Source organism: Berghia stephanieae, chromosome 4 (genome assembly GCF_034508935.2).
Source record: "Berghia stephanieae isolate SIO BIC M18660-M18661 chromosome 4, UCSD_Bste_1.3, whole genome shotgun sequence".
Taxonomy (NCBI): domain Eukaryota; kingdom Metazoa; phylum Mollusca; class Gastropoda; order Nudibranchia; family Aeolidiidae; genus Berghia; species Berghia stephanieae.
Genome location: NC_088363.1, coordinates 83,491,964 through 83,517,260, shown reverse-complemented (window position 1 = coordinate 83,517,260; position 25,297 = coordinate 83,491,964). Strand labels below are relative to the sequence as shown.

Sequence of the window (25,297 nt, the reverse complement as noted above, 5' to 3'; positions counted from 1 at the left end):
TTTGGACAATAAAGATTTTTTTTTTTTTTCTTTTCTGTTCACCAGCTATTTCATTTGGATGATTCATAATTCTTGAACTATACCTTCCCTGCCCTGCCCCTTGCTCCTTTTGTTTTTCCAGAGAGGTGAAATGTTGCTGGCCATGGAAGACTACACTAAAGCTATGAAAATATCACCCCAAAGGACCGACGCCATCATGAAACATGGGATGTACTACTTTGAAAATGAGTTAGTCATTTTTTGTTTCTTCTCCTCCATCGCCATAATGTAGATGCCCCTATGAAAGAAGATCAGTCCCTGTGTTTTGTTGGGGTTTTTTTTATATGGAACTAAAACAGAAAAGTGTTTTTGGGTCTCCTGTTTATTTCTATGATTTTATTTGATGTTACCATTACTATGAATAAAAATCTGAATTCACCTTAATACTAACCTTCGATGTGCGTGTCATATTTACTTTTCTCTTATTCAACATTCAGTGTACTACTTTGCTGATTTCAATTACCCTAAGATTTTGCCTCATATTTTTTCATTTATTTTATTTTTCTATCGTTTACATAGAACCTGGCAAAATGCCATCAATGACTTTACAGAACTACTTAAGGTGGACCCTCTCAACGCCACAGCCAGACTGTTTCGAGGCAGAGCCTATGCCAAAATGAACTCTTGGGTGCCGGCAGTGGAAGATCTCAGTGCTGCTATACATCTGGACCCGTACAACTGGCAGGCTTTCTACCAAAGAGCATGCATCTTGCGAAAGTAAAGATGATAAACATTTTTTTTTTATTTTGCCTGGTGAAACAATGTGATCGCTGTAACACAGAAGATCACTCACATAGCAAAAAATGTATCAATCTTGGGTGATGTTTTTTTCTGGCTTTTCTGTCTACCCGACAATAATTTGGGAGATGAGTCTATTTGATGGAAAGGATGGAAATTTCTATTGTTATTTATTATTACTATTATAATGATGTATAGCATATAGGAATTTCACAACTGTATTATAATTTATAAATGATTTCAACACATAAGGAAAAAAAGGGGAAAACATTATGTATGTATATATATATATATATATATATATATATATATTATATATATATATATATATATATATATATATATATATATATATATATATTATAACAAGTAGGAAATGGGGTGAGTTTTTATGATATGGTATCTTTTGCTGTTCAGTCTTCGGTTTAATGCCAAGTGCATTTTGACTCATGACCTTATTGCTACAGTATGTGTGAAGTAAAATATGACAGCCAGCTCCCTCTTTCATATCTCAGAGCCCATCCAAAAAGAGCTCTACAAGACTACAGTGTGTCTTTGTTGTTGAACGATACAGAGGAAAATGTCATGTCTTACTTGCATCGAGGGATTCTGTACGATACATTGGGAAAGTAAGTACCGACGTGTAATACTTGTGGGTTTGGGGTTATTTTTTAGCCATCTTGGTTTTGTTTTTTATTTTTATTTTGCTGGGTTGGTTAATTTTTTTGACAACATTCTACAACAACCAGACATAGTTGATTATTGAATTTCTAGACAAATTGGTGCTCGGATGATATTTGTATATATTCAATTCTTGCCCGATAGTTGTACATTATAATTTATATTGTTTATATTTGTTTTGTTGTTTTTTTTTTGTCTTTTTGTTTTCTTTTGTTTGTTATTTTTAAATAGTTTGATTTCATGGAGATATCTTTGGTCTAATTTCTGCTTCTCCTTTTATTTGTATGATAAAGTTTTGCCAAAATGGCGGCTGTCTGTTGCCTTTTATCTTTTTTTTAAAATAGACATTAAAATATGCATGAGTAAATCAGGTTTGCAAAAGAAATGAATATATTTTTATTTGGGGGAGAAAGGGGGGTGGGGGGAGGTCATCTTAAATTCCTGGCACCTAGGTTTGCCTGGTTTTCATTAGGTGAGTTGTTTTTACTTATCCAGATGATTCTGACTTAAAACTTTATTTTCTTTATCTTCTTTACCCCAACATAGGCTTGACGCCTATCAGATATTTATCATAGTATTTAACGCACAGTGTATACCTTAGATCAAAATGTGTGCAATTTATTCTATCATGATGTCACCAAATTTGAGTTAGCTGCTATTTTGTGTTTTTAAATTATTTCATTTGAAAGAACCTCTAACCCAACATGTCAGTCTAAGAAATCACTTAAAAGGAATTATGCAGCGGTCTGTAATTGATTTCCTTACGGCGGAGAGGGATGTGGTGCACCTGTAAACATTCATGAATGGCTGAGACTTGTTTATGGCAACTCCTGTGTTGGCATTCGAAAAGTTAAAAGGTGAGCTAAGGGCTTTGCTGGAACTGATGCTGTATCCTGAGATGGCAGTTTTTTGCATCGCTTGCGGGCGCAACGCAAAATTGCAAAAAATCGCTGATTTGCATTGCGGCCACAAAATTTGCAATTTATGGCAAATTTTTGCAAATTTTCGAGATTTTGCACCAAAATAAAAATATCTATAGATATATATTTTTAAAAAATTAGTCGGTACCATTGATGATAATCTTCCGTGGATTTTTTCATAAATGTTCCGTTGTTTTTGTCATGTCAAACATTTTCTGCTAAGTGGTAGTTCATGAAAAAAAATCTGCCTTCTATCATTTTTTGACACCTCTGCTCAGTTGCATGAATTTTGGTGACACTCCTTTACTTATGACGTTAGTCTAGACACACTGCCGCCAAATGTCAAAAGTGGGACAAGACACATAGTGGCCATGGATGAGAAGATGATCGAAAGGGAAGGGGATGGAGCAAATGGGTGTAAATATTTATGTACCTTTTAGCTGTAGCATGATAGTACATTTGGCGATTTTATAAGTTTTATAAGCCTGTCTTTTTTTTTTTCTTTTTTTTTGATTGTTTTGTTTTTGTTTGATTATTCTTAATTTGTTAACAGTACAACGTGTGTCTAATTATAAAACAATTCATCAATTCTCCCCGCCCCCCCTCTCTCTCTCTCTCTCTCTCTCTCTCTCTCTCTCTCTCTCTCTCTCTCTCTCTCTCTCTCTCATATCTTTCTCTCTCATCCACCCTTCTATCTTCATATTATGTTTATAGATATCATTTGGTAATAGAGAGATAATAAGTTAGGCTGATCGATTTAAGAAATGATTGTTTAAAGGCTAATTTAAATTTGATTTCTTGATGGAAAATGTTTTGCAATTAATTAAAGATTCTTATTTATAAGCTGCATCATCACAAGGTTTCAATAACACAGACACTAACCGGGTTTGTTATGTAAAAACAAATACCTCCTGGTCTTTTGGCCAAAAGTTTGTCATAATCACTTGATATAGTTGGCGACATTATAGGCCTCTAAAATGTTTAATTGGAAATGACAATTCATTAAATTATATTTGCAAAAGGTCAGGATGTGTCTAATGATCAGAAGTGCTTTAGGACTAATAATATATTAAATAATTATGAATAGCTATGTTATATTTGCATTAGATTTGGGTTTGACTGACGGGCCGGTAGATTTTCCTCCTTTTTGACAAATTTTCATTTTCATCACTGTGGGACCTGTGCTTGTGTCAGGATGAAACAGTTAGATAATCTCAAAATAAGTACACTGATAGCGTGTTCTTCCTTTTTCTTGGGTACTTTAATTGTAATTCTAGAACTTTTTACTAGATCCCATTTTCTTCCTTTTTACTGGCGCTGATATGACCTTACATTTGTTGCAAGCGCCGTGAAACCCTTAAAAACAAACAAATACGTTTCTCTTTCATGAACGAATTATGGGTTTTTAGGAAAATTAATCGCAACTTTTTGCAAAATTTTTGCAAATTTTGCTGTTTTTAGCTTGCAAAATTTGGGATTTATTTTTGCAAAAAAACGCCATGTCAGTGTATTTGACCAACATTAACGACCCCAGGCTTGTCATGGTCATTCACTAAGTGCATCAGCAAATCAACAAAAAATAATGACAAACTAAATCGAGCCAATCTTGGATAATCCAATCAGACACTTTGCAAAGGCTTAGAATTTCATATGGAGAAGACGGATAAATGATTTGAGAAACCTTGGAAATGTATGTGCTCGTTAGATACCAAGAATGCATAGACAAATGCATGAAAGAGGAAGTTTTATTGACGTTGTAGAACACCCCCTCCCCCCCCCCCCCCCCCCCCCCCCCCCCTCATGCAGTTTCAATTTAGCTCCATGTGACTTTTTACTTTTCTTAAGACTTTAGAGACACCTTAAGGGAGCAAATTTTGGCAGTGATGGTGAGGTGCAGGTGGAGGCGACTCAATGATTTCGAAGTTTGACACTTGAATTCCTCTTCAATGCAATGCAATAACTGGTGCATCGTTGGCAGCTTTGTGTTGAGGTCAACGGTGACTATTGAGGCAGCGGATCACATATTAAAAAGATTTTTTTTCTTCTTTTTATTTACTTTAGGCCTGAAGATTCTATACCTGACTTTGAAAGCGTTCTGAAACTCAACAAGGATATTGCTGCCGCTCATGTAAATCTTGGACTTATTTACATGATGAAACATCTCAACTATCACAGGTACGGAGAGTTTTAAGTTTTTGTCAGCTTTTTTAAAAGGGTAAATTGTGTCTATAAAACGTTTATCAGTGAAAAAATGAAGAGAAAACAAAATAATAAAAAGATTCATTCTTTAAATTGAACCTGAAATGGATAAAAATTTAAATGGTATTTCTGGATTTCTGGACAAAATCTACCTCAAGGCTACGATTTCTAGACAAACTATACCTCGAGGCTAGTCTTAGATTTGCTATCAGCAATGTGCAGAATGCACCAAGTCCTGCTCCAACTTGGTCAACTTCATATTTTTGATATCACAAAGTCCTTATTTTTACAAAATCTTAGTAATGTGTGAAGTACATGGATTTCTATCCATCTATTACACCATTTTGTTATCGGGCATCAAACTGTGTAGGCCTTCATTAGTCTTGTGCATGTTCCATGTTATTTTAGTTAGTTTGTGTATGGGTGCAGGGAGAGGAGATGGTTGAGTCGGGAAATAAAGACAGCACAATGTATTATTAGTCACCATCTGCTCACCTTGTATCTGACTAATCATTCTAAAATGATCAATAGGCCTAATATATGGTTCTGTCCTATTGTATGGATGTGAAACTTGGAACGCATCACAGGCATGTATAAGGAGGGTACAGATTTTCGTAAACAGGTGCATGCGTAAGCTACTCAGAATAAAATGGATGGATAGAATAAAAAATGAAGAAGTATGGGAAAGAACACAGCAGAAACCAGTGGGAGAGGAAATAGGAAGAAGATGATGGAGGTGGATTGGACACACGCTTAGAAAGAATGACTCCACTATAACAAAGAAAGTATTGGACTGGAACCCTCAGGGCAGAAGATCAAGGGGAAGGCCACGAGGAACATAGAGAAGAATTAAAGAAGCTGATATGCAGAGAAGTGGTAAGACCTGGAATGAGATAAAAAAAAAAGTTAGCTCAGGATAGAGAAGGATGGAAACTGTTTGTCTGTGGCCTATACCTTGATCCAGGGTGAAAAAGGCAATGATGATGATGATGATGATGATGGTTCTGTTTAACCGAAAAAAGGAAACTGAAAACATATACTTTAAGTCAGATGTGATTCTGTGCCGAGGGCAAATACCTTATTTTATAATTTACATCAGATTTTATTTTCAATTGTTTCTCCCCTTCTTTTATAGAGCAATAAAGAAATTTAGCTCAGCAATCAAAGTTGATCCAACATATGTCAGGGCCTATGTGTGTCGAGCTGAGGCATATCATAAAATACATGAGGTAAGACAGTAGTGAATAAAAATTATATAAAAGTAGCTACTCCAAACTGTGTGATTTTGATGTCAGCGGGAGTTTTTCTCTCAAAATATTGATTGGTCTTTTAAAACTGCCGGCATTTGCTTCATAATTGAGCTAGAAACATGTTTCTATCACAGTTTAAAAGTGCTAATTTGTTTGATTAATGTTATTGGAAATATATGTTAAATTGATTCACTTTAGACAATCTTCATCAGAAATTACAGTGTTTTGATAGCCAAATTTTACCCCATCTGGCACTCGCCAGGGAGGTTGGACCACCCCATTGATTGGATTTATTCACAAGTGGTACCAAAATGATGGCAAAAAAGACATATCTTTTATTATAACTAAAAATTGTGGTTGCAGGAGTTAAGTTTTTAAATATCATTTTTAAAAAATAAAAACCAAAATAACAAGTTTTTATTATTTTTAACGTTTAAAGTTGTATCAAATAAAAGTCCATCCTCTGTTTTGTTTTGTGTCAAAATTTTAGTCTGATCCCTTGATTGGTGGCATTCAACTAGTTGACTTACGGAACGCTTCAACTTTGAAATCCTTCATTCCAACACTGTTTTGTAAAGTTGTGTCACGAACAACACCTTATTTCATCAACATTCCAAAATTTTGAGATCAACCAAATAAAGATGCTACTATGTTATTTTTCATTTAAATATTCACTAACCGTTAGTTTTTATTACAAGCTTTAATTTTACTGGTTTTTGATGTCTGTAACTGTATTCTTTAAGTTTCTGTGAATTTTTGAATTTCCTTGTTCTTCCTCACTTTTTTTCCACTATCAAAATTGAATCAGTGATATTCTGTTGAAGATGCTAATTTTGATTAATTAATTTGATTTGATTCAATAGGACTTATTCTTGGCTTTTCATTTGATGTCTTATTTAAATTTGTGTGGCTTTATTTAAATTTTTAATGAATTTTTGAAACCTGGTTATTGTTGCAATTTTTAGGTCATGTTCGAATATTGTGCAAATTTTATTTTTTAGCATTTTTAATGCAATAATTTCTAACTTTTCAATACAGTCACAGTCTTGAAAAAATTAGGTGATTGGCCAGTGTAGTGTAGTGTATGTTCAGTGAAGTGTAGTATATGTTCAGTGTAGTGTAGTGTAAGTACAAGAAATTTGAGTTGTTTGGGATTCTAATTTATGCTGTCAGCGGGATTTGAAAATGGGGTTTTGGCCCATTTGAAATGCGATCAAAAAAGTCCAAAGTTCAAATTTGTATAACTATTAAACTAATTGCCCTATCATGTTGATTGCCGTTTCAAAAGTCTTAGAATTTTCTGTTCTGTCCATAACAGGCAACATATTTTCTGCATGTATGATTTGAAAAATCAGTTTGGAGTAGTTAATGAAAGCAAAGCAAAACTTAACCTGGAATATCTAGACTGAAACCTTTCTTTAACTGTTAGAAATATCAATAAAAATGATAATTTCTTACGTCGAATTTATAAAGATGTGATGAGCTTTTTTTCTCCAGCTGTTTTTTTCTACGTAAAGTATTACCATATTAATTGCTTTTGTTGTTTGCAAATATTTTTTTTAAGTTGTTCTATTCATTTTTTAATCAATGCTTTTTACAGACTGCAATGTAAATAGATACGTATTTTTGATAAGTATTTACTATTAAATTACACCTTTAATACTATTGAATTACAAATTTAATACTAATAAATTACACATTTAATACTATTAAATTACACATTTAATCAAGTGAGGAGAATTTTTGGAAAGATAAGGATATGCATCTCACAAGTTTTTTCCAATTTGGTAATTTATATTCAAACTCAAATGTTTGTAGCTGAAAAGAATTAATCAACTAAGAAGCTGAAAAGAGTGATTGATATTTTAGTTTCAGTATTTATTTCTTTCATTTGTTTTATTTGTTTTTTTTTATTGTAATGTCCTAATGAAGATTTTTTTAAAGACAAAACTGGCGAAGCAGAATAGTCTTTGCTTCATACCAAGTTGTTACTGGATTCAATTACCACTCATCGTATTCTATGGCTTTGAGCAAGTCACCTAGCTCTAGCTCATTAGCATCACTGCACTTCAGCCATCTCTAAAAATATACCGTCAAAACAAATTTCCCGTGGGCATGAATAAAGGGAATTCTATCTTTTTCAAACTTTAATGATAAGAACTTATTGATTCATGTTTGTTTGTTTATGTTTATGTTTTTTCTTCCAGACAAAAAATGCTTTAAAAGACTATACGAGAGCAATTCATTTGAGACCCGACATCCACCATTACTACATGTTCAGAGTAAGAAGTTTCTGTTTTTGTTTTTTTTTATTTTTCCATTAGTTTATTTTGGGGATGGGGGTGGGGGGGGGGGGGGGGGGTTGTTCTTCTTTTGACTATGATAATAAAAAAACAAAAACAAATATAAGTTGATTTTACTAATCATTCAATACCGAAATCTGTTACTCCTTTTTTTTTTTTACAAAAAGAAGAACTGTACTGTTTTAATGGTGCTTTTTTTTTTCTCTTGTGCTAATCGACTCATTCTTGGTTTCTTTGTAAAGGGTCAGCTGGTGTTGGAGATGGGTAACCTTGACCTTGCAGCATTCTGTGTTCGGCATGCTTCAGAATTAGGAATGGATAGTCCCACAAGTACTTTTGGAGGATCCCCGACACAGCAGGCGGTGGTACAGTCTTTCTTGAAAAATTACGACAAGGTAAAAAAGATAATGTTGTCATTACAGGAATGTTGTGCTAATAGTAATGACAAGATATGAAGTGAATAGAAAAGTGCCAGAAGACAATAGAGAATAAAAATTTTTCGCGGCGGTGGTGGGGTTTGAACCTGCGACCTTATTGGTACGACAACTCCGCCTGGCAGGTGAGAGCGTGGCTCTACCGTGTGAGCTATCCACGAACACAAAAATATTCGTTTCAAACTCAAAGTCATTACTAGATCCCTCTCTCGCCCACTTCTTGAGACCGCCGATTCGTTCGTACACCACCATCGCGAATAATTTTGACCAGCAGTTAAGCTTAATAGCCAATATTCTCAACACAAACATATAACATAGAAACGATTGAGACATTGAGTATGCTCCGGTGTATGGGGTGAATTTTTAATTCAGAAAAGTGAGTGGAGCAGGCACTTATGTTGGTAACAACAAGATATGAAGTGAATAGAAAAGTGCCAGAAGACAATAGAGAATAAAAAATTTTTTATGCTATATGTTTGTGTTGAGAATATTGGCTATTAAGCTTAACTGCTGGTCAAAATTATTCGCGATGGTGGTGTACGAACGAATCGGCGGTCTCAAGAAGTGGGTGAGAGAGGGATCTAGTAATGACTTTGAGTTTTAAACGAATATTTTTGTGTTCGTGGATAGCTCACACGGTAGAGCCACGCTCTCACCTGCCAGGCGGAGTTGTCGTACCAATAAGGTCGCAGGTTCAAACCCCACCACCGCCGCGAAAAATTTTTATTCTCTATTGTCTTCTGGCACTTTTCTTTGCTAATAGTAATGGTATTCTTTCACACAGTTTTATATGATTTTCAACCAAAATGTAGTCAAAATGTTTAGAGGGTATTCTGCAACAATGATATATTTTTTATTTCTTATTTTTATTGTTTTCCTTCATTTGAAACAAATCAATTATAAAAGAGTCTAATAAAATTAAATGTTTATAGCAAAGCTACTAAAACCATTGTGTACAACAAGTGTAAACATGTGCCTCATGATATAGAGTAAGAGTAAGAGAGCTTGATAAATAAATCAACAAAAATCTCTTTAAATATCATCTTGTTCCGTACACTCTAGATTATAGTATTTAGAATTTTATTTCAAGATATTTGACTTCAATTTGGTATCATTCTTTTTTATGTTTAGTCAAACCATGAAGTACCTGAAACTTTAAACAAAAACATGAGCACAAAAACATGTTTTCATGAATGCAATTGATAAGGAACTTAGATCTTAGAAATGTGTCGATGACTGATTCTTTTATTAAAAAAATGTTTTTTTTAAATTACGTCCTTCTGCGCGGCATTGTCTAGGTGCCATCGCCTAGGCATTCCATAAAGGATTATATAAAACCCATCAAACAAGCATCTGATGCCAACAGTGATCACCCTTGTTATCCAAAGTGAACAAATTGTAGCTAAATAATTTTGTCCAAGAAAAACAAAACCAAAGTGCCTGAAGTGGGGCTCAAACCAGGACCTTCCGGGTCGTAGTGCAATGCCTTAACCACTCTACCTATCCAATCTTTTTATAGCAGAAATAGTATCATTCTTTTACATGGGTGAGGGTTTTGATATATGGCAATTAGTAAAGAATAGCTCTCACAAGCAAAGATATTAGTTTTGATCTTGGATTGTGTCACGTTTTTTGTTTTTTTTCTGTTCCTTCTTTACCCAGCAGTTATTTGGTAACTGAGTGTTTTGGATCAGGTGGAAAGTACTTGACGATGTCAAAAGTATAAAAAGTCGTTACTTTTCATTTTATACTGTAAAAATCAGGATAGATTCTCGCTCCTTTCTTTTGGGTTTGAAAGACTTTTTTAAAAACAATTTGAATAACTGCATTGCATTTTATAACAACAGATCAAAAGAATTGTTTGATCTGATCTTAAACTCAAATGATGCTATGTTACATAGCTGATATGCATATAATAAAAATGCTAACCAGTTCTGCCTGCCTCTATATTTTAAGTCTCTGTGATAAGTTAAAAATGACTGCCAAAATATTTTGTGATGTCAACGAATACGATCGTTACTATTTTCATATTGTTTTTAACATATTTCTGTACCAGGCCATTGACGCCCTCGTCCAAGCGTCCAGATTGAAACCTATTGCTCCTTATTTCATGATGCTTGGAAAAACGAATATGAAAGCCAAACAATTCAAGGATGCTGTTACTAGCTTCAAGGCTGCTCTTGAAAAAATGGTATGTAAAGATACCAAAGATATGGTAGAAGTCCCAACTGTCATATTTGTGATATCAAAATTTTACATCTTGTCTCTTGACTAAAGCAACATGAATCATCTTCTTGAAATACTTATTCTATTAATCACTTGTCGATCAATTTTCGATTATAATTGTCATCAAAAAACTCAATTCAACACTTCCATTTCTTTGGAGGGGTTTATTTTTCTAATGTCATCTCATCTTCAGAGACCATGGAGAAAACGAGACCCCTGGCCACCTGAGACAGCCGACGCCCACTACCTGTCTGGTCTCTGTCATATGGAGCTGAGGAACTACAGCGAAGCTCTACTGCAGTTCAATTTTGCCATCAAATTCAACCCTTCTCACGCTGACGTCAGTTTTTTTTTTTTTAATTGTCTACTTTTAGAAGTCATAAGAATTAATAATCTGGAAAAAAAAAAGAAAAAGAAAATTTATAATAATAATAATAAAAATAACTAATAATAATAATAATAATAATAATAATAATAATAAAAATAATAATAATAATAAATATAATAATAATAATAATAATAATAATAATAATAATAATAATAATAATAATAATAATAATAATAATAATAATAATAATAATAATAATAATAATAATGATAATAATAATGATTTAATAATAATAATAATAATAATAATAATTATCATCATCATTATTGCTGACGAACCTTGACCTTTTGAACCCTACGGCTTGCTTGCAGTCCATCAAGTGTGATATAAATCAATCAAGGCAAATCCCGCTTACCCTAAATAAACGTTGAATTCTCGTTAATAGGATGCAATGGTCAATGATATTGAAGGCCTCAGACATGTACATTGAAAGATCAATTTTGTAGAAGTTGACATGTTCTTTTTTTTTTAAGCAGAGAGATAGCAGACGAGATGTCTATCACAATTTTCATATTCCTATTCATATCCAATGGGGTGGTTTTACACCCTTACTCCAATGATAAGAAAAAATGTGAGTTACCCTATTCCTATCTAATGGGGTGGTTTTACACCCCTACGTCGATATAGAAAAATATGAAAAAAATACTACTACTCCTACTACTACCACTACTACTATTACTACTACTACTATTATCATTATTATTATTATTATTATTATTATTATTATTATTATTATTATTATTATTATTATTATTATTATTATTATTATTATTATTATTATTATTAATTTTATTTGATCTTTCAAAATGATATTTTTTATGTTATATTATTTGACTGGTTTATCATTATCAAGATCGCAATTATCATACTTGTCTCAATCAATTTTATATGAGACAAATTTGTCGATTATTTTGTCAACTGCACTTCTATATTCCCTTTTTTTGTACAGGCTTATTACCAGCGAGGCTTAGCTGCAGTCAAAATGAGACAGATGAAAGGAATCCAAGACTTTAACCGTGCCCTCGCCATCAATGCCAAGATCTTTCAAGCCTATCTTAGTCGTGCCTGTTACTATGGCATGAAAGGGAAATACGCCAAGGCTATCCTTAACTGTAACGAAGCCATCAAACTACAGCCAAAGAGTGTCAGAGCTTTCTTATACCGGTAAAATTAGGATATTTTAAAAATCCTAATGTTAATTGCATCCTAGTAAAAATTTGGTTATGTTTTGAAAGCGAGAGAGAAAAAAAAGGAAAATAATATTCAGCTTGTCTTTCTCTACAAAACGTTGCATGACTTTCACATTGACATTTTTTAGACTGATTCAAAGTATTATAAAAAGAAGTTTGTATTATTCTAAACTCTTCAGTCTAATGTTGTTCCTAAAGTTTAAATTTTATATTAATCGTCTCTTTCAAGTCTTAAATTTGTTTTAATATTTTTTCCTTGTCTTTCAGAGGGTCCCTCAAGTATCACATCAAGGCCTATGAACTAGCCATCCTTGATCTTAGCAAGGCTGCAGCCATCGATACGCAGTGCCCACTGCCATTCTTCAACAGGGCTGTATGTTATCACGAGAATGGACAGTATGATAAAGCATTGACCGACTATGGGATTGTTTTGCTCCTTGGCTCCATGCTTAGTTTAAAAGTAAGTTTAATGTCATGTATTGGTAATACAGTTTGTGGTGTCACTGGCTCAGCGGTACAGTGTCTCATCTTTAATTTATAAAGCAATGTTAAGCATGGTCATTGACCAGATGGTTGACAAAATGAATAGCCCCAGCATTGCATCCTTGTGCAAGGCACTTTAGACACTTAAATCAGGCTATTGGCAGTAACATATTATAAGAATGCTAGTACAAAAATCTGTATATGTGTATATATATATATATATATATATATATATATATATATATATATATATATATATATAGATTTATATATTTTTTAATTGATATTTTAATATTCTGTTCTACACTAGCAAAACACATTTTTATCATTTTTGTCAGAAAAGTTTTAAATACATATCTATGTATTAAGATGGCAAGCAACTGATCAAAAATTCTTGAACCAACGACTTCATTGAAATATGAAACTTTTTGACAAATTTAGGGATCATCTTAATCTTTATTCATGAAGTAAATAGTTTTCGTATCAAAATGGGGAAAAAAAGATATGTTTTGTCAATGCATGACTAGATTATGCTCTTTTTATGTAATATTCAGCAAATTCTCTTAAAAATATATCACATCTAAAATAAAAAATAGAAATAATGGAAACATCCCACTTTAAACTGCTGTGGTTGTATCATTCAAGGTTCTTATCAACCGTGGCCTACTGTACTTTGAGAGACAAGATTACATGAATGCTTTATTTGACTTCCAAGCTGCTGCAAAGCTGAGCTCAAAGGATCATCGAATTCACCACACCCTGGGATTATGCTTCCATAAGTAAGATCAAATAAAAAAATTAAATGTTTCCAATTGTAAGAAAATTTCTTAGAAAATTGAATGCTTTCATAGCAAGAATATGAAATATTGATGTCTGATAAGCTAAATTAAACATTTGATTTTTGAGAAATTATTTTATTAAGAATTTGAATAGAATTTTCAGTCTCATGGTTTACCTGGACATGATACCCGATTGAGATATTTGGTCACATGTGTCAACAACAAAAAAATGGCTGCGTCTTGTTAAAGGTGTTTTGTCAAACAGAACTTATAATAGCTTTCAAAGCAGTTAAACAATTGTAAGCACTTAAAATAAATGCAAGATATATTTATTTTCCACCAGACGTAAGACTACTTATTTATTAATTATTAGTTATTGTTATTTTTTGTAATACTGTACAAAATGAATATAACAGCTTTGTTATACTAAATACAGAATGGTTCAGGCTCAAAACCATTCGTCAGCCAATAACAAAGACAGTTAATACAATAACACATCATGTTTAATCCAGATGAACTTGACATGCAAAGACTTTTCTGCCATGTATTTGCTGAAGAAAAGACAATAACTAGAAATGTGTGTTTAGTATTTTGTTCTTTTATTTTCGAATCTGTTATGTTCATTTTTGTCGGATTACCTTTTACAAGCCTCTGCTTCTATCAGCTTGGTAATCACTTGAATGTTTATAACCATTTATTAGACTGAATAGGTTGAAGGAGGCAGTGGCCACATTCACTCACTGTTTACAATTGAAGCCATACTTCCTGGACGGGATCATCGCCAGAGGAAATGTGTTCATGGATTACGGCCACGAGAGAGGCCTTGAGTTTGCTAGACGGGATTACCAAAGAGCCCTGCGACTGGATCCCTTGTGTCTACCAGCTCGCATCAATCTGGCTTACACTGCACAAGTTTCAGGCAAGCTCATGCAGGCTTGGAAGCATTTCACAGCTGTGATCGAAGTAAAACCAAGTAGGTTTTATTGATGAGATATTGTGCTAAATCTTTAATTATATGTGTTGATTATTCCTTCTTTACTAAGTCTTCCATCCACTATAACAAAGAAAGTATTGGACTGGAACTCTCAAGGAGAAGGCCACGGGGAACATGGAGAAGAATTAAAGAAGCTGATAAAAAGCTGATTAAAAAAAAGCTGATTAAAAAAAAGCTGATTAAAGAAGACATGGATCGAGATACAAAAGTTAGCTCAAGATAGAGGAGGATGGAAACTGTTTGTCTATGGCCTATATCCTGACCCAGGGTGAAAAAGGCAATGATGATGGTGATGATGAAGTCCTCCAATTTTGTTTTTTTGATAAAGTATTTGAATTTAGTTGATGAAGAATGTAGGGGGGGGGGGGGGGGTAACCGCATCTTTATTAAGGCATTGAAACGAATACAGTCACATAGGTATAAATAGTCTGGAGACTTGGATTTCATAACCTCAAGACATTCTCAACACCCTTTTTTCTCTATTAAATAACTGCGATGGAACATCCAATAGGCACCTCTTTTTTAAAAATCTATTACGTTTTGTTCTTATGGTCATAGTTGACTAGTATGGTAATGTATCTGCTTGTGGCAAAGAGAAAGAGAGAGTGTGAGAGAGAGAGAGAGAGAGAGAGAGAGAGAGAGAGAGAGAGAGAGGCCAAAGTTACTATTCCTTTACAAAATGTCCATCTCACTCAGAAGCTTTTGTCTACCCTTTGAAAGGTCTTCAAAACTTCACCTTACTGGGGTTTATTTCAAAGGACCCAAAAATCTGTATTTTTATCACTTTCAATAAACACCTTATTTTTAGTCATGCAAAATGAAAAATTGTAGGTAACAACATTAAATGAAATTTTATGTCGCAAAAGTTTTGATATTTTCTTTGTTTTGGAATGGAGTGAAAAGGTCAATTTCAACTTTAATCCAATTTCTTATCGACCAAAGTCAAACATCTCCAATAATGTTAAGTAACAGATGTTAACGTGATATGCAGGCATTGCTTGATCTGTGTGTAAAAGTAGGATATTATCGCGACATTTTATCCTCCTCAGATTACAAACCAGCTCTGGAAGGGAGAGCAATCATCAATCTCCAAATGAGCAGCACATTTGCTGCCTATCAAGACATTAGCAGGTCTATCAATTGTGGAGCTACAGCCGAACTATTGACAAACAGAGGGGTCATCAATCAGGTGGGTTCCTCTACTAACTTCGTTTTAAAAATTCCCAACAGCTCAGTTGGTAGAGCATTTGCCTCACCCTCAATGAACTAGGTGCCAATTCCAAGTGTAGTTGATATTTTTACTGACCCCACTGTTTACCCAGCAATTTTAAGATGGCTAGATCTGTTAGATTGGGTGGAAAGTACTTTGGGATAGACTCACATCCTATCCAAAGCTCTAGAAGGATTTTTTGGTACTTTTAATGATAATAATAATAATAATAATAATAATAATAATAATAATAATAATAATAATAATAATAATAATAATAATAATAAAAATAATAATAATAATAATAATAATAATAATATATAATAATAATAATAATAATAATAATAATCAGGCCTGTAAATCTTCCGACAATTGTCAGATTTCCAACAGTACGATTTATATTTATTTATATTCTGTTAAGTGCTGATATTATTGTTTTTTTTGTTGTTGCCTGAAGAAGGGTTTTAAGCCCAAATCGTTCAGTGTTTGATATTTTGTTCTTTTTTGAAGCTGCTATATTCATTTTTGTTTATTGCTTTTTACTGTCCACAGTTTCTAGCAGCCGAGTATCACTTAGATATAATATTGCAAACATGCTACATCTTCAATGTAAAACTAATCATTGACATCCCCACCCTTTGTCACTACTTTCTCCTTCCTCCTCTCTCTACCACAGGCATCCAAATAAACGTATCCAAAAAAAAATAATATAAATATAAACATAAACAAAATGAACAACAAATGGTGCAATAAATATATGCACACCAAACTCAATGGAGTGAAAAATATATTATGTACTCCGATACATGATTTCCAGTCAAAACGGTGTTGTAAATCTTAGGGATCAAAGAAAATGGATTTAAAAATTCATATGGCCATTGTAAAATAAACCTAAATTGCAGAAATCTCAATGTCTTGCATCAGAAAGATAGAAATGCTAATGAACTGGTTAATTTTCATAGCAGACGGCAGTCTGGTTTTCCCTGTAGATGACCCACAAAGAGACACAAAAATTTTATCTTTCTTTTATCAATGTAGATGTAGGCAGGAAGAAACCATCACTATGCATACATTACATTCTGACTACAGATTATGTAACCGAATATAGAAAGACATCAATTGTACAATCTGATCACTCTAAAATACTCAAAAACCAGCAACTGGTTTATCTCATTAGACCATCATCTACAATTTATATTGAGTTATAATTTGTTTCAGTTCATGGGAGACCCGGTCATGGCCATGCAAGACTATCAGAGGGCTATCAAGCTTGATCCTACCTATGCACTGGCCTATTTCAATGCTGGAAATGTGTATTTCCACACAAGGCATTTCAAACAGGTACGTAAGGCAGTTTTTAAAATAAATTTATGAATATTTATATCGTATATTTCCAAGGATTTACCATGCTCAATGGGTTTCACAATGTTTCATTTACTTTCTCCCAGCAGACCAAATAAACAAAATGTCCTTGTCATATTTGACATTTCATCAGCACTCTAACATTAAAACATGATTCGAGTGAGGCTAAAGCCAGAATTTTGTAATCATTGTCACTTATCCAATAATTGACCATGCTTATCATCACTTGAATTTATAACAAGATGAAATTTTGCACTCTGATGCCACATATATCATAATGATGTTATCATGTTATTTGGATGCAACGTATATTATGGTATTGGTCTTAATACAAACATTGTCTTGATAGATATATTATTGAATTTTATATATCTGTTATATAGGGAGAGGGGGATGTTTGTTATTTATTTTGTTTTGTTTCGTTTCTTTTTTTTTTTTTGGGGGGGGGGGGGGGGGGGGTTTGGGTTTTTTTTTTTTTTGGGGGGGGGGGGTTGTTATTTGTTTTTTGATTACAGTGCAAAACACATTTGACAAACTAATTGGGACAGTCGGAAAACTTTATCGAATTCATGTTTCGGCAAATGCATGAACGTGGCTATAAAGACACGAGACACAAACTGTGATGCAGTCTTCTGACTAAGTATATGATCTCAATGTTTGCACATTCTGATTTTGTAGATCATGGGTGCCAGTTTTCTTGTTCATGACGGATTTCCGGTTTCGCGATATCTCAAAGTCAAACACCTCCGGTTTCAGTGTTTTGAGTAAAATAACCTAATAGCATCGGTAAAAATTCGAAAACGTTTTAAAATCAAAATTGTCAATCAATTTCCTCATTGTGTCAATATGTTTGCTGTGTAATCATTTAATAATGGTATAAAAAAGGTGATGAAATAAGAGTAAAGTTTAGGCTGCATTTTCAGTAGGAACATTTTCAGATTTGGCAAAGTGTCGAGATTTTAGTTTCAGGTTTCAGCACTTCTTCCTGCTGGCACCCATGTCGTAGATTCATGCCTTTTTGTTGGCAACATAATGAATATCATTCACTCATGAGTTACTCCCTTAGAAAACAAAACACACCACCACAGCACGTGGGATAACATGATAGGATGTGGGGAAGTGGTACGAATGGAGGGGGACAAGCACTTGTCTGCACACGTTTACCCTTATCCTTTGTAAAACTATAGCCTGAGTCCATGGCTATCCAGTGCTTGTCACAGGCAATTGAAAAATAAGCATGGTGTTGTCATGTGTTGCATTGTAATTCTTTCATTAATGTGTCGGCATATTGTGTAAACACTTACACTTTCTTTCATATGTTTTAAGAACTATAAAATCAGTTTTAGAGAGAAAAAAATGAACAGATAGTAATTATTTTTTTCATTTACAGATTTTTTATTTCATTAAAAAAAAATTTCATTTAATTAGTAATGCATTTATTTACTTATTAATTTATTTATATAATTATTGATTGATTTATTAATTATTCTCTTATTTATTCATTTGTTTGTTTATTTATTTATTTATTTGTCTATTTTTTCTCGTTTTTGCTTTTTCTAATCTCATGGATTTGTCTTTTTTTTTTAAATGATGATTTTAAAATTATTTATTTCGAAAGATTTGATTAATTGTTGTCCTGGGCAAGTGGACAAGTCCGATAAATTCATATTTTAAAATTAAAAGGTTTTTTTTTTCATTTTAATTCATCTCAAATGAATGGTTTGCATTATGATGAGAATGAATAAGGATGACATGTTTAGTTATTTGTTTTTGACTGTTCAAGGCATTGGAATACTACAAGAAAGCTGCCGAGTACAACCCACAGGATGAATCAACGTTCTTGAACAGAGCCATCACTAAGGTAAGTTGCTGGCAAACGATGATTGGTTTATCTTAGGGGAATGGGGGGCTTTGTTATGGTATTTTTATCCATGTCCATGGCACGACCAAATTGAAAATAACTTAATTTGTATTGCTTACTTTCAGAAAGAAAAATTGAAGGGAAATATTACATTTATATATTGGTTATTTACGGTAATCACCATGTTTTAAGTGCTTTACAATTTTATGTTTTAATAGTCTCCTTGGAGCAGTATACATTTAAGACAGAATGGGATCTGTAGCCTGTTAGGCGAAGTGCTATTTTTGGAAATAGACAAAATTGCTTTACACGTTTAAATTTAATGTAAGCTTCTGAAAGGATGAGGAATATATGGGTGAAATGCCTTACTTTAGTTTTTTGTTGTTGGCTGAAGAAGGGTTTTCAGCCTGAAACGTTCTGTGTTTGGTATTTTGCTCTTTTTTGAAGCTGTTATATTCATTTTTGTTAATTACTTCTTGTGGTGTTGTAACTTTTAACTGTTGTATCTATTGCCATTTCTGTTGGGTTTGGGGGTTTATTTGTGTTTTTTTTTTTTGGTCTGGCAATGACCTATAACCAGTTCTTTTGGTCATGAATTTCTATTTATCTCCATCAACTTCAACTCAATTTTTGCATATGCATTTGTTTTTACATTCAATTTTTTAAAAAGTGGCCTCAGTTGGTGATCATCATTGCAATTTGATCTGTTTAAATTCCAGGTTCTCCTCCACGACACCCAAGGAGCTCTAGCCGACTTCAAGATCGCAGCCAAACTAAGCCCATACTCAGCTCATATTTATTTCAACAGAGCCAATGTCTATGCATCGTTGCAACAGTTTGACAAGGCAGAAAAAGAGTATACTAAAGGTTAGTAGTGTGCAGCTTTGTGGTCTTGTGGTACTTCACTCACTTCAGACCAGAAGGTCCTTGGTTTGAGTCCTGTTGTGGGTGACACAAAGTGGCGACCTTTACTCACATTCTCCTACTCCTACTGTACTCAAATGTAAAACGAGTAGGTACCTGATCTGAACAGAAATTGTAATAGCACCTTACAGACATCATGTCTTGTGCCGCGTGTTAAGTGTTGCTGTTAGCTAGGGACCCCTACTAAAACGCTTTGAGCACATTTAGTGGATATAGTCCAATATCAAATATTATTTACTTCTCAATTTATCGTATGTGATCCAGTGCATCAATCAAGTATCAGGATGAACCAGATAAAGTGATTGAATTGAACATGAAAATTATCGATGAAATTTATGATTTTTATGGCACCATATCAATATCATATCTTTATATCTCCTCTATCAAAATTTTATAAAACTCAATTTATATAATTTAGACCTTTTTAATTAATATTTTAGTGTAAGGTTCACAAGGTTTTATTCTGGATTCACAAATAATGAATAACATAATGGATAACATAATTTATTATAAAACCATACCTTTTATTTTTATATGTAAATCTTGAAACAATATTTGGCAAGTGTTTTAATGTCTGAGTTTCTGCTGACTCTATCTTATTTACTTCTTTTTTTTATGTATTTTTGTTTAACAGCGCTAGAACTGCAGCCCGATGACCCATTGATGCTGAAGCGAAGAGCGGATGTTCGAGGCAAGCTGGGAAAACAGACTGAAGCCATTGATGATTACAAGCGTGCTGTTCACATTCAAAGCAGACCGAACAAAGTTGTCAAGAAATCATAAATTTTAAATCTCACAGTGTCTCTGGTGATTTATTTATTGACCATTATTTGTTTCGGTTTTTTATTGATTTATTCATGTATTTTCACGTTTGTGTATTTTCTTTTATTTTATGTTTTGTTTTTGTTTTTTGCTTTTTTTGTAAATTTGTTTATTCCTATGAAGGATTTTTTCTTTCAAGTAGTAAGCTCCATTCTTAGTAACAATAAGAACATGATCTCGTGAGCTGAGGAGAAACACAGCACCTCATTTATGATGTGAGTTGCAAAGCGATTCCTATATCGCTGTTACTCTGACCCTGTGTTTATTGTCTGTATGCAAAATGGTAAACATTAATAATTCAAATTGCTGATATTCAAGCCAGATTATAGTTAATATGATTTTTTTCTATTATTTCATGTCTGGTGAAAAACAATGGTGATTTTTTTTTTCCCATAGAATGTATTGTTATATTATAATTTTCATTTAACAATAATATTCTTAAATTATAGTCTTTATGTTTCAAAAGCACATCAATCGATTTGGAAGTTTTTGAAATCAATTAATAATAATTTAATTGATCCAACATCTACCACTTTGGTATAAATCTTATTTTAAGGGCATAACTGTTTTAATCGTTTTATTTGAGAATTGAAAAGTGATATTTAATGACAGAAATGTAATTCATAAACTGCCTCATCTGTGATAAACGTTTAAGATCATTTGCTTTGTTTGCTGTTTATTTTTTTATATTTAAATTTAAGATTTCTTTAATTTTAGTACAGGCATTCACTTTTTTGTTTAAATCAGTATGACTAAATTAGTTGTTTCATATGAAGGAGTACGTGTTTTTGTCTGTGTAGATGTGTATGATTTTTCAATCTTTTAGAGCTTAAGTTTATTGTTGATGTAAAGTACATTTGTGCTTTTCATTATGGGATAAAATACAACGCCTAAGTCAAGTACAGTCCAAGCTGGTTTATTGGGATGGCTCAGTTCCCGAGAAATCATCCTAATTAAGCGGCGGCCATGAAATTGAGCAATTTTTCAGATTTACCATAGTTCACTCTACTTTTATCCATACTGTAAGGTTTTTTCTTGTTGATGAAGCCATGTTCATTGATGAATTGTCCAAGATCTGTAGAATGGATGATTGGGTTTCAATGTAGCGATTTTTCTTTACTGACTGCCTTCATCAATGTTTAAATCTCGTAATCACTTTAATGTCAGTTATTTCAACTGTTATCAGACAGTGACATTTCTCGTATTAATAAAAACAAATGAGAGACAAATCTTATTCCCCTGATTAATTTGTGAATGTGCCACTCATAACGGAGATGTAAATTTAAGACGAGAAAAACAAAACAAATAAAGAGATCAATGTTTTTTGTTTTTTTTCAGTTTTGGTTTTGGTGAGATTTGTGATACCTCAGGTTGTACAATACTCACCTCTCATGCAAAGGGAGTTAATAAAAAATAATGGGTGGCTAGGTCTTTATTTCAGACTAGCATCCTATCTAAAGGGTAGAAACCAGTTATATTGTTCATTCAGTAACACAAAAATCAGGATACAGTCACGGATCATAGGCCTTAAGGTGCTAAACGACTTTGGGGTGATAGGGGGTTGAGGCACATCTCCGGGCATAAGCGCATGATCCCATATAAGAGAGAACTCTCATGCCAACGGATATATCGATACCCCTAATAAAATATAAAGAGACGATTTACAATGGAAAAATCATCCTACATAAAAGGAATAATACATTTTACTGCACCCACTCGGTTAAGGATCATAGAGTGGGCCAAGGCAAAACCAAGCAATATAATTCCCAAACAAGTCCATAAAGCAGCATGGAAGTGAAATAAGACGTTGTAGAAGTAATTCAATAATTTATTTATTCCTGCTTAACTAATTCAATGGAGTTATATATAGTGCTGTACTATGTTTGGTTTTTTAAACAATTTCTATGACTGTTTAGGGCATAAATTGTGCGTTTGTGAATGAGTGTCTGATGTGCATGAGTCTGTATATGTATGCAATGTGGATATATTCTGTCTCCAAACACTTTTCATATACATATACCGTATATTTATATATATATGATTATTACTTCTGAATAGACTTTATCGACTACATATTTACATCATATATGAGATTTTTTATGAAAGATGAAGAAACAAAATAAACATTTGGAGAATACATTATCTTTTTATTTGTTGTAACATCCATCTTTGAAGTTTCCTCCTTTTATTAATTAACACTTTCTCGTCTCGTCCTTATAGGTTTAACACAATTTGTCATTCAGTAACTTTATACCAGTAAAAAGATTTTATATATATATTGTTTTTCAGGACAACGCATAACAAAATCCAAAAGCAACTTGCCACAGACATGAAAAAGATAAACAACAAGACACACTGGTCCCCGCAGACAAATCTATCGACTACTACAAACGAAAACCCGACACATATAACACACTCATCACCAACCAAATACACAAAGACTACAAGAAAAGCACAGAACAAAGATCTCTTTGGAGTTTTTCGATCTCCAAGCATTTCTCATTTAGCCTTTCCTCCTTTATATCTCTTCTTTATTTCCCAATCTATTTCCATATGGTAGTTTATCCTTATTCTTTTCTTTCCTTTCCTTCATTAACTCCACTATGTCATCCTTCAGCCATGGTTGTTTTGCTTCATTTCTTTGATTTGGCAATACGATTTCATTTGCTTTTGTTATGGAAGTCTTGAAAGCCTTCCAGTTGTTATCAATCTTTTCAATTTCAGATTTTTCCTTAATGATTTCATCTTCAACGTATAGCTGTTCATACCTTCGACTGAGTATAAGCTGCTAACTTCCTGGTCCCTCAGTATATCCGTGTTGTCTCTTGTTTTCCTATTTGGTTTGATTGAAAGGTCCCTGAGCATGGCTCAGCGGTACGGTCTTTGCTTCGTACCCAAAAGGTACCAAGTTTGATCACCTGCTGCTGTGCTATGTGGCCTTGAGTAAGTCACCTTGCCCTAGTTCAATGGGTTATTTGGCTGGGTTATTCCAGTCTTCCCTGGGAATAGACTCAAGAGACAAATTTCCCCTATGGGATGAATAAAGGGAATTTTTTTTTTCAAAGTCTCATCTCCATTACAATGGGGTGATGATCAGACCATGGGCTATTTTCATGAACGCGGACTAGCGATTATGTGAGTTGATCAAGCAGACTAAAATCAGTTTGGCCAAGTTTTAGTCATGCTGAGGCTGGACTTCAAGCTTAGTCTAAGACTAGTTACCCAAATACACCTAGCGTCGACAAGATAGCAGCTGTTTTTAGATTGAGAGAGCTTCAATTGGGAAGGAAAATACATCGTTACAAATGACAGAGGCAAAAAGTGTCCTGTTGCTATTGACACTGGCATTAATAAACTGTAAGAAAAGGGCAGATCGTCGAAAGTACACATTTTTGTGAGTAAAAACTAAAAAACAAATCAAATCAGCTCACAAGTTGCGAGTGAATGGAGACTTAGAGTGGAAGGGCTCGTTTCAAAGAACAAAAAAAAATGATTAGAAAGTATAGTGGAAACAGAAGTTATTCTGCTGGCATTGTAACAGACTGAAATAATGTGATTCATCAGAACACACTTTCTGTTTTGTTTTTTTGGTTCAATTTGAGTTTCAATGAAACTTCCATTGGCCTAAATATAGAATTGACAGTCGATCATGGACATCATTGTAGTCTGATCAGTTGACAGTCAATATCACGTGATTTGATTCACCATGGCAAAAGTAAGTTCAAAAGATTATCTATATAGATGCGTTGCTAATTTCCTCTTTGGAAATCTTTTGCATTGAAAGTATAAAAGCTGATATCTTACTTGCCATCATGCTCTAGAGAGCTTGATGTTACCAGCAAAAATTGGCTGAATTAGTCACTGTCCTTACAACGCCCACTTCTGGAAAAGAGCCTAGCTAGTCAGAGACTAGAAAACGTTCATAAAATCCGATTTTTTAAAGTCACTAGACTAGGAAATAACTAAATCTAGTCCGCTTACATAAAATTTAGCCCATATGCCGGCACCAGGGCTCGTTTTGCAGTGATGTTATTTTTAAATCTTGATTTTAACAGAATGTAATTGATTGGATTTCTGTATCTGTCTCCCGGACTTTTCCACGTATATAATCTACGATTGGGCTGCTTAAACCTTCGTTGTTTTTATCCAAACTAGACGCCAAGCTATTCCAACTCTTTATCAGGGAATATTAAATGAACACCTTGTATGTGTCTACACTCATAATTCTTCGAACTCAAACTAAAAAAAAACAAAAAAAAACAATATATCTTAATAAAAAAATAACTAAGTCTATTAGAGAGGTCTATTTAATAAATTCTTTCAACCTTGCATTTGAAATCATCGCAAACGCATTCCACAGTTCCGTGGTAGCTCCATGGTTGGGAATTCCTTCTGAATTAGAAATCCAAGAATACTATTCTCAATATCAATATGATCACAACCACTTTGGACTGTTTATGAGACAAATACAGATAAAACATGTTGTTTTGTTTT

The 25,297-nt window shown here is 33.4% G+C and overlaps 1 protein-coding gene across 3 annotated transcripts in view; it reads left to right on the top strand.

Annotated features, from left to right (window-relative positions):
• Nucleotides 1–25,297, top strand: part of LOC144971406 (uncharacterized) — a 69,739-nt gene that overhangs the window by 42,949 nt on the left and 1,493 nt on the right. For 2 of the 3 annotated variants that reach the window (XM_078912256.1, XM_078912254.1), the window contains exons 33-50: nucleotides 122–228; nucleotides 559–756; nucleotides 1,293–1,406; nucleotides 4,440–4,553; nucleotides 5,713–5,806; nucleotides 8,035–8,109; nucleotides 8,373–8,525; nucleotides 10,621–10,755; nucleotides 10,984–11,130; nucleotides 12,128–12,342; nucleotides 12,636–12,828; nucleotides 13,497–13,630; nucleotides 14,332–14,603; nucleotides 15,674–15,813; nucleotides 17,053–17,175; nucleotides 18,980–19,057; nucleotides 19,777–19,924; nucleotides 20,616–22,947. In XM_078912256.1, coding sequence (XP_078768382.1) covers nucleotides 122–228; nucleotides 559–756; nucleotides 1,293–1,406; nucleotides 4,440–4,553; nucleotides 5,713–5,806; nucleotides 8,035–8,109; nucleotides 8,373–8,525; nucleotides 10,621–10,755; nucleotides 10,984–11,130; nucleotides 12,128–12,342; nucleotides 12,636–12,828; nucleotides 13,497–13,630; nucleotides 14,332–14,603; nucleotides 15,674–15,813; nucleotides 17,053–17,175; nucleotides 18,980–19,057; nucleotides 19,777–19,924; nucleotides 20,616–20,764 — 2,589 coding nt within the window. In that variant the 3' untranslated portion in view covers nucleotides 20,765–22,947. Of the gene's footprint in view, nucleotides 1–121; nucleotides 229–558; nucleotides 757–1,292; nucleotides 1,407–4,439; nucleotides 4,554–5,712; nucleotides 5,807–8,034; nucleotides 8,110–8,372; nucleotides 8,526–10,620; nucleotides 10,756–10,983; nucleotides 11,131–12,127; nucleotides 12,343–12,635; nucleotides 12,829–13,496; nucleotides 13,631–14,331; nucleotides 14,604–15,673; nucleotides 15,814–17,052; nucleotides 17,176–18,979; nucleotides 19,058–19,776; nucleotides 19,925–20,615; nucleotides 22,948–25,297 lie in introns of those variants that run through there. The other variant, XM_078912255.1, reaches the window with a different exon arrangement.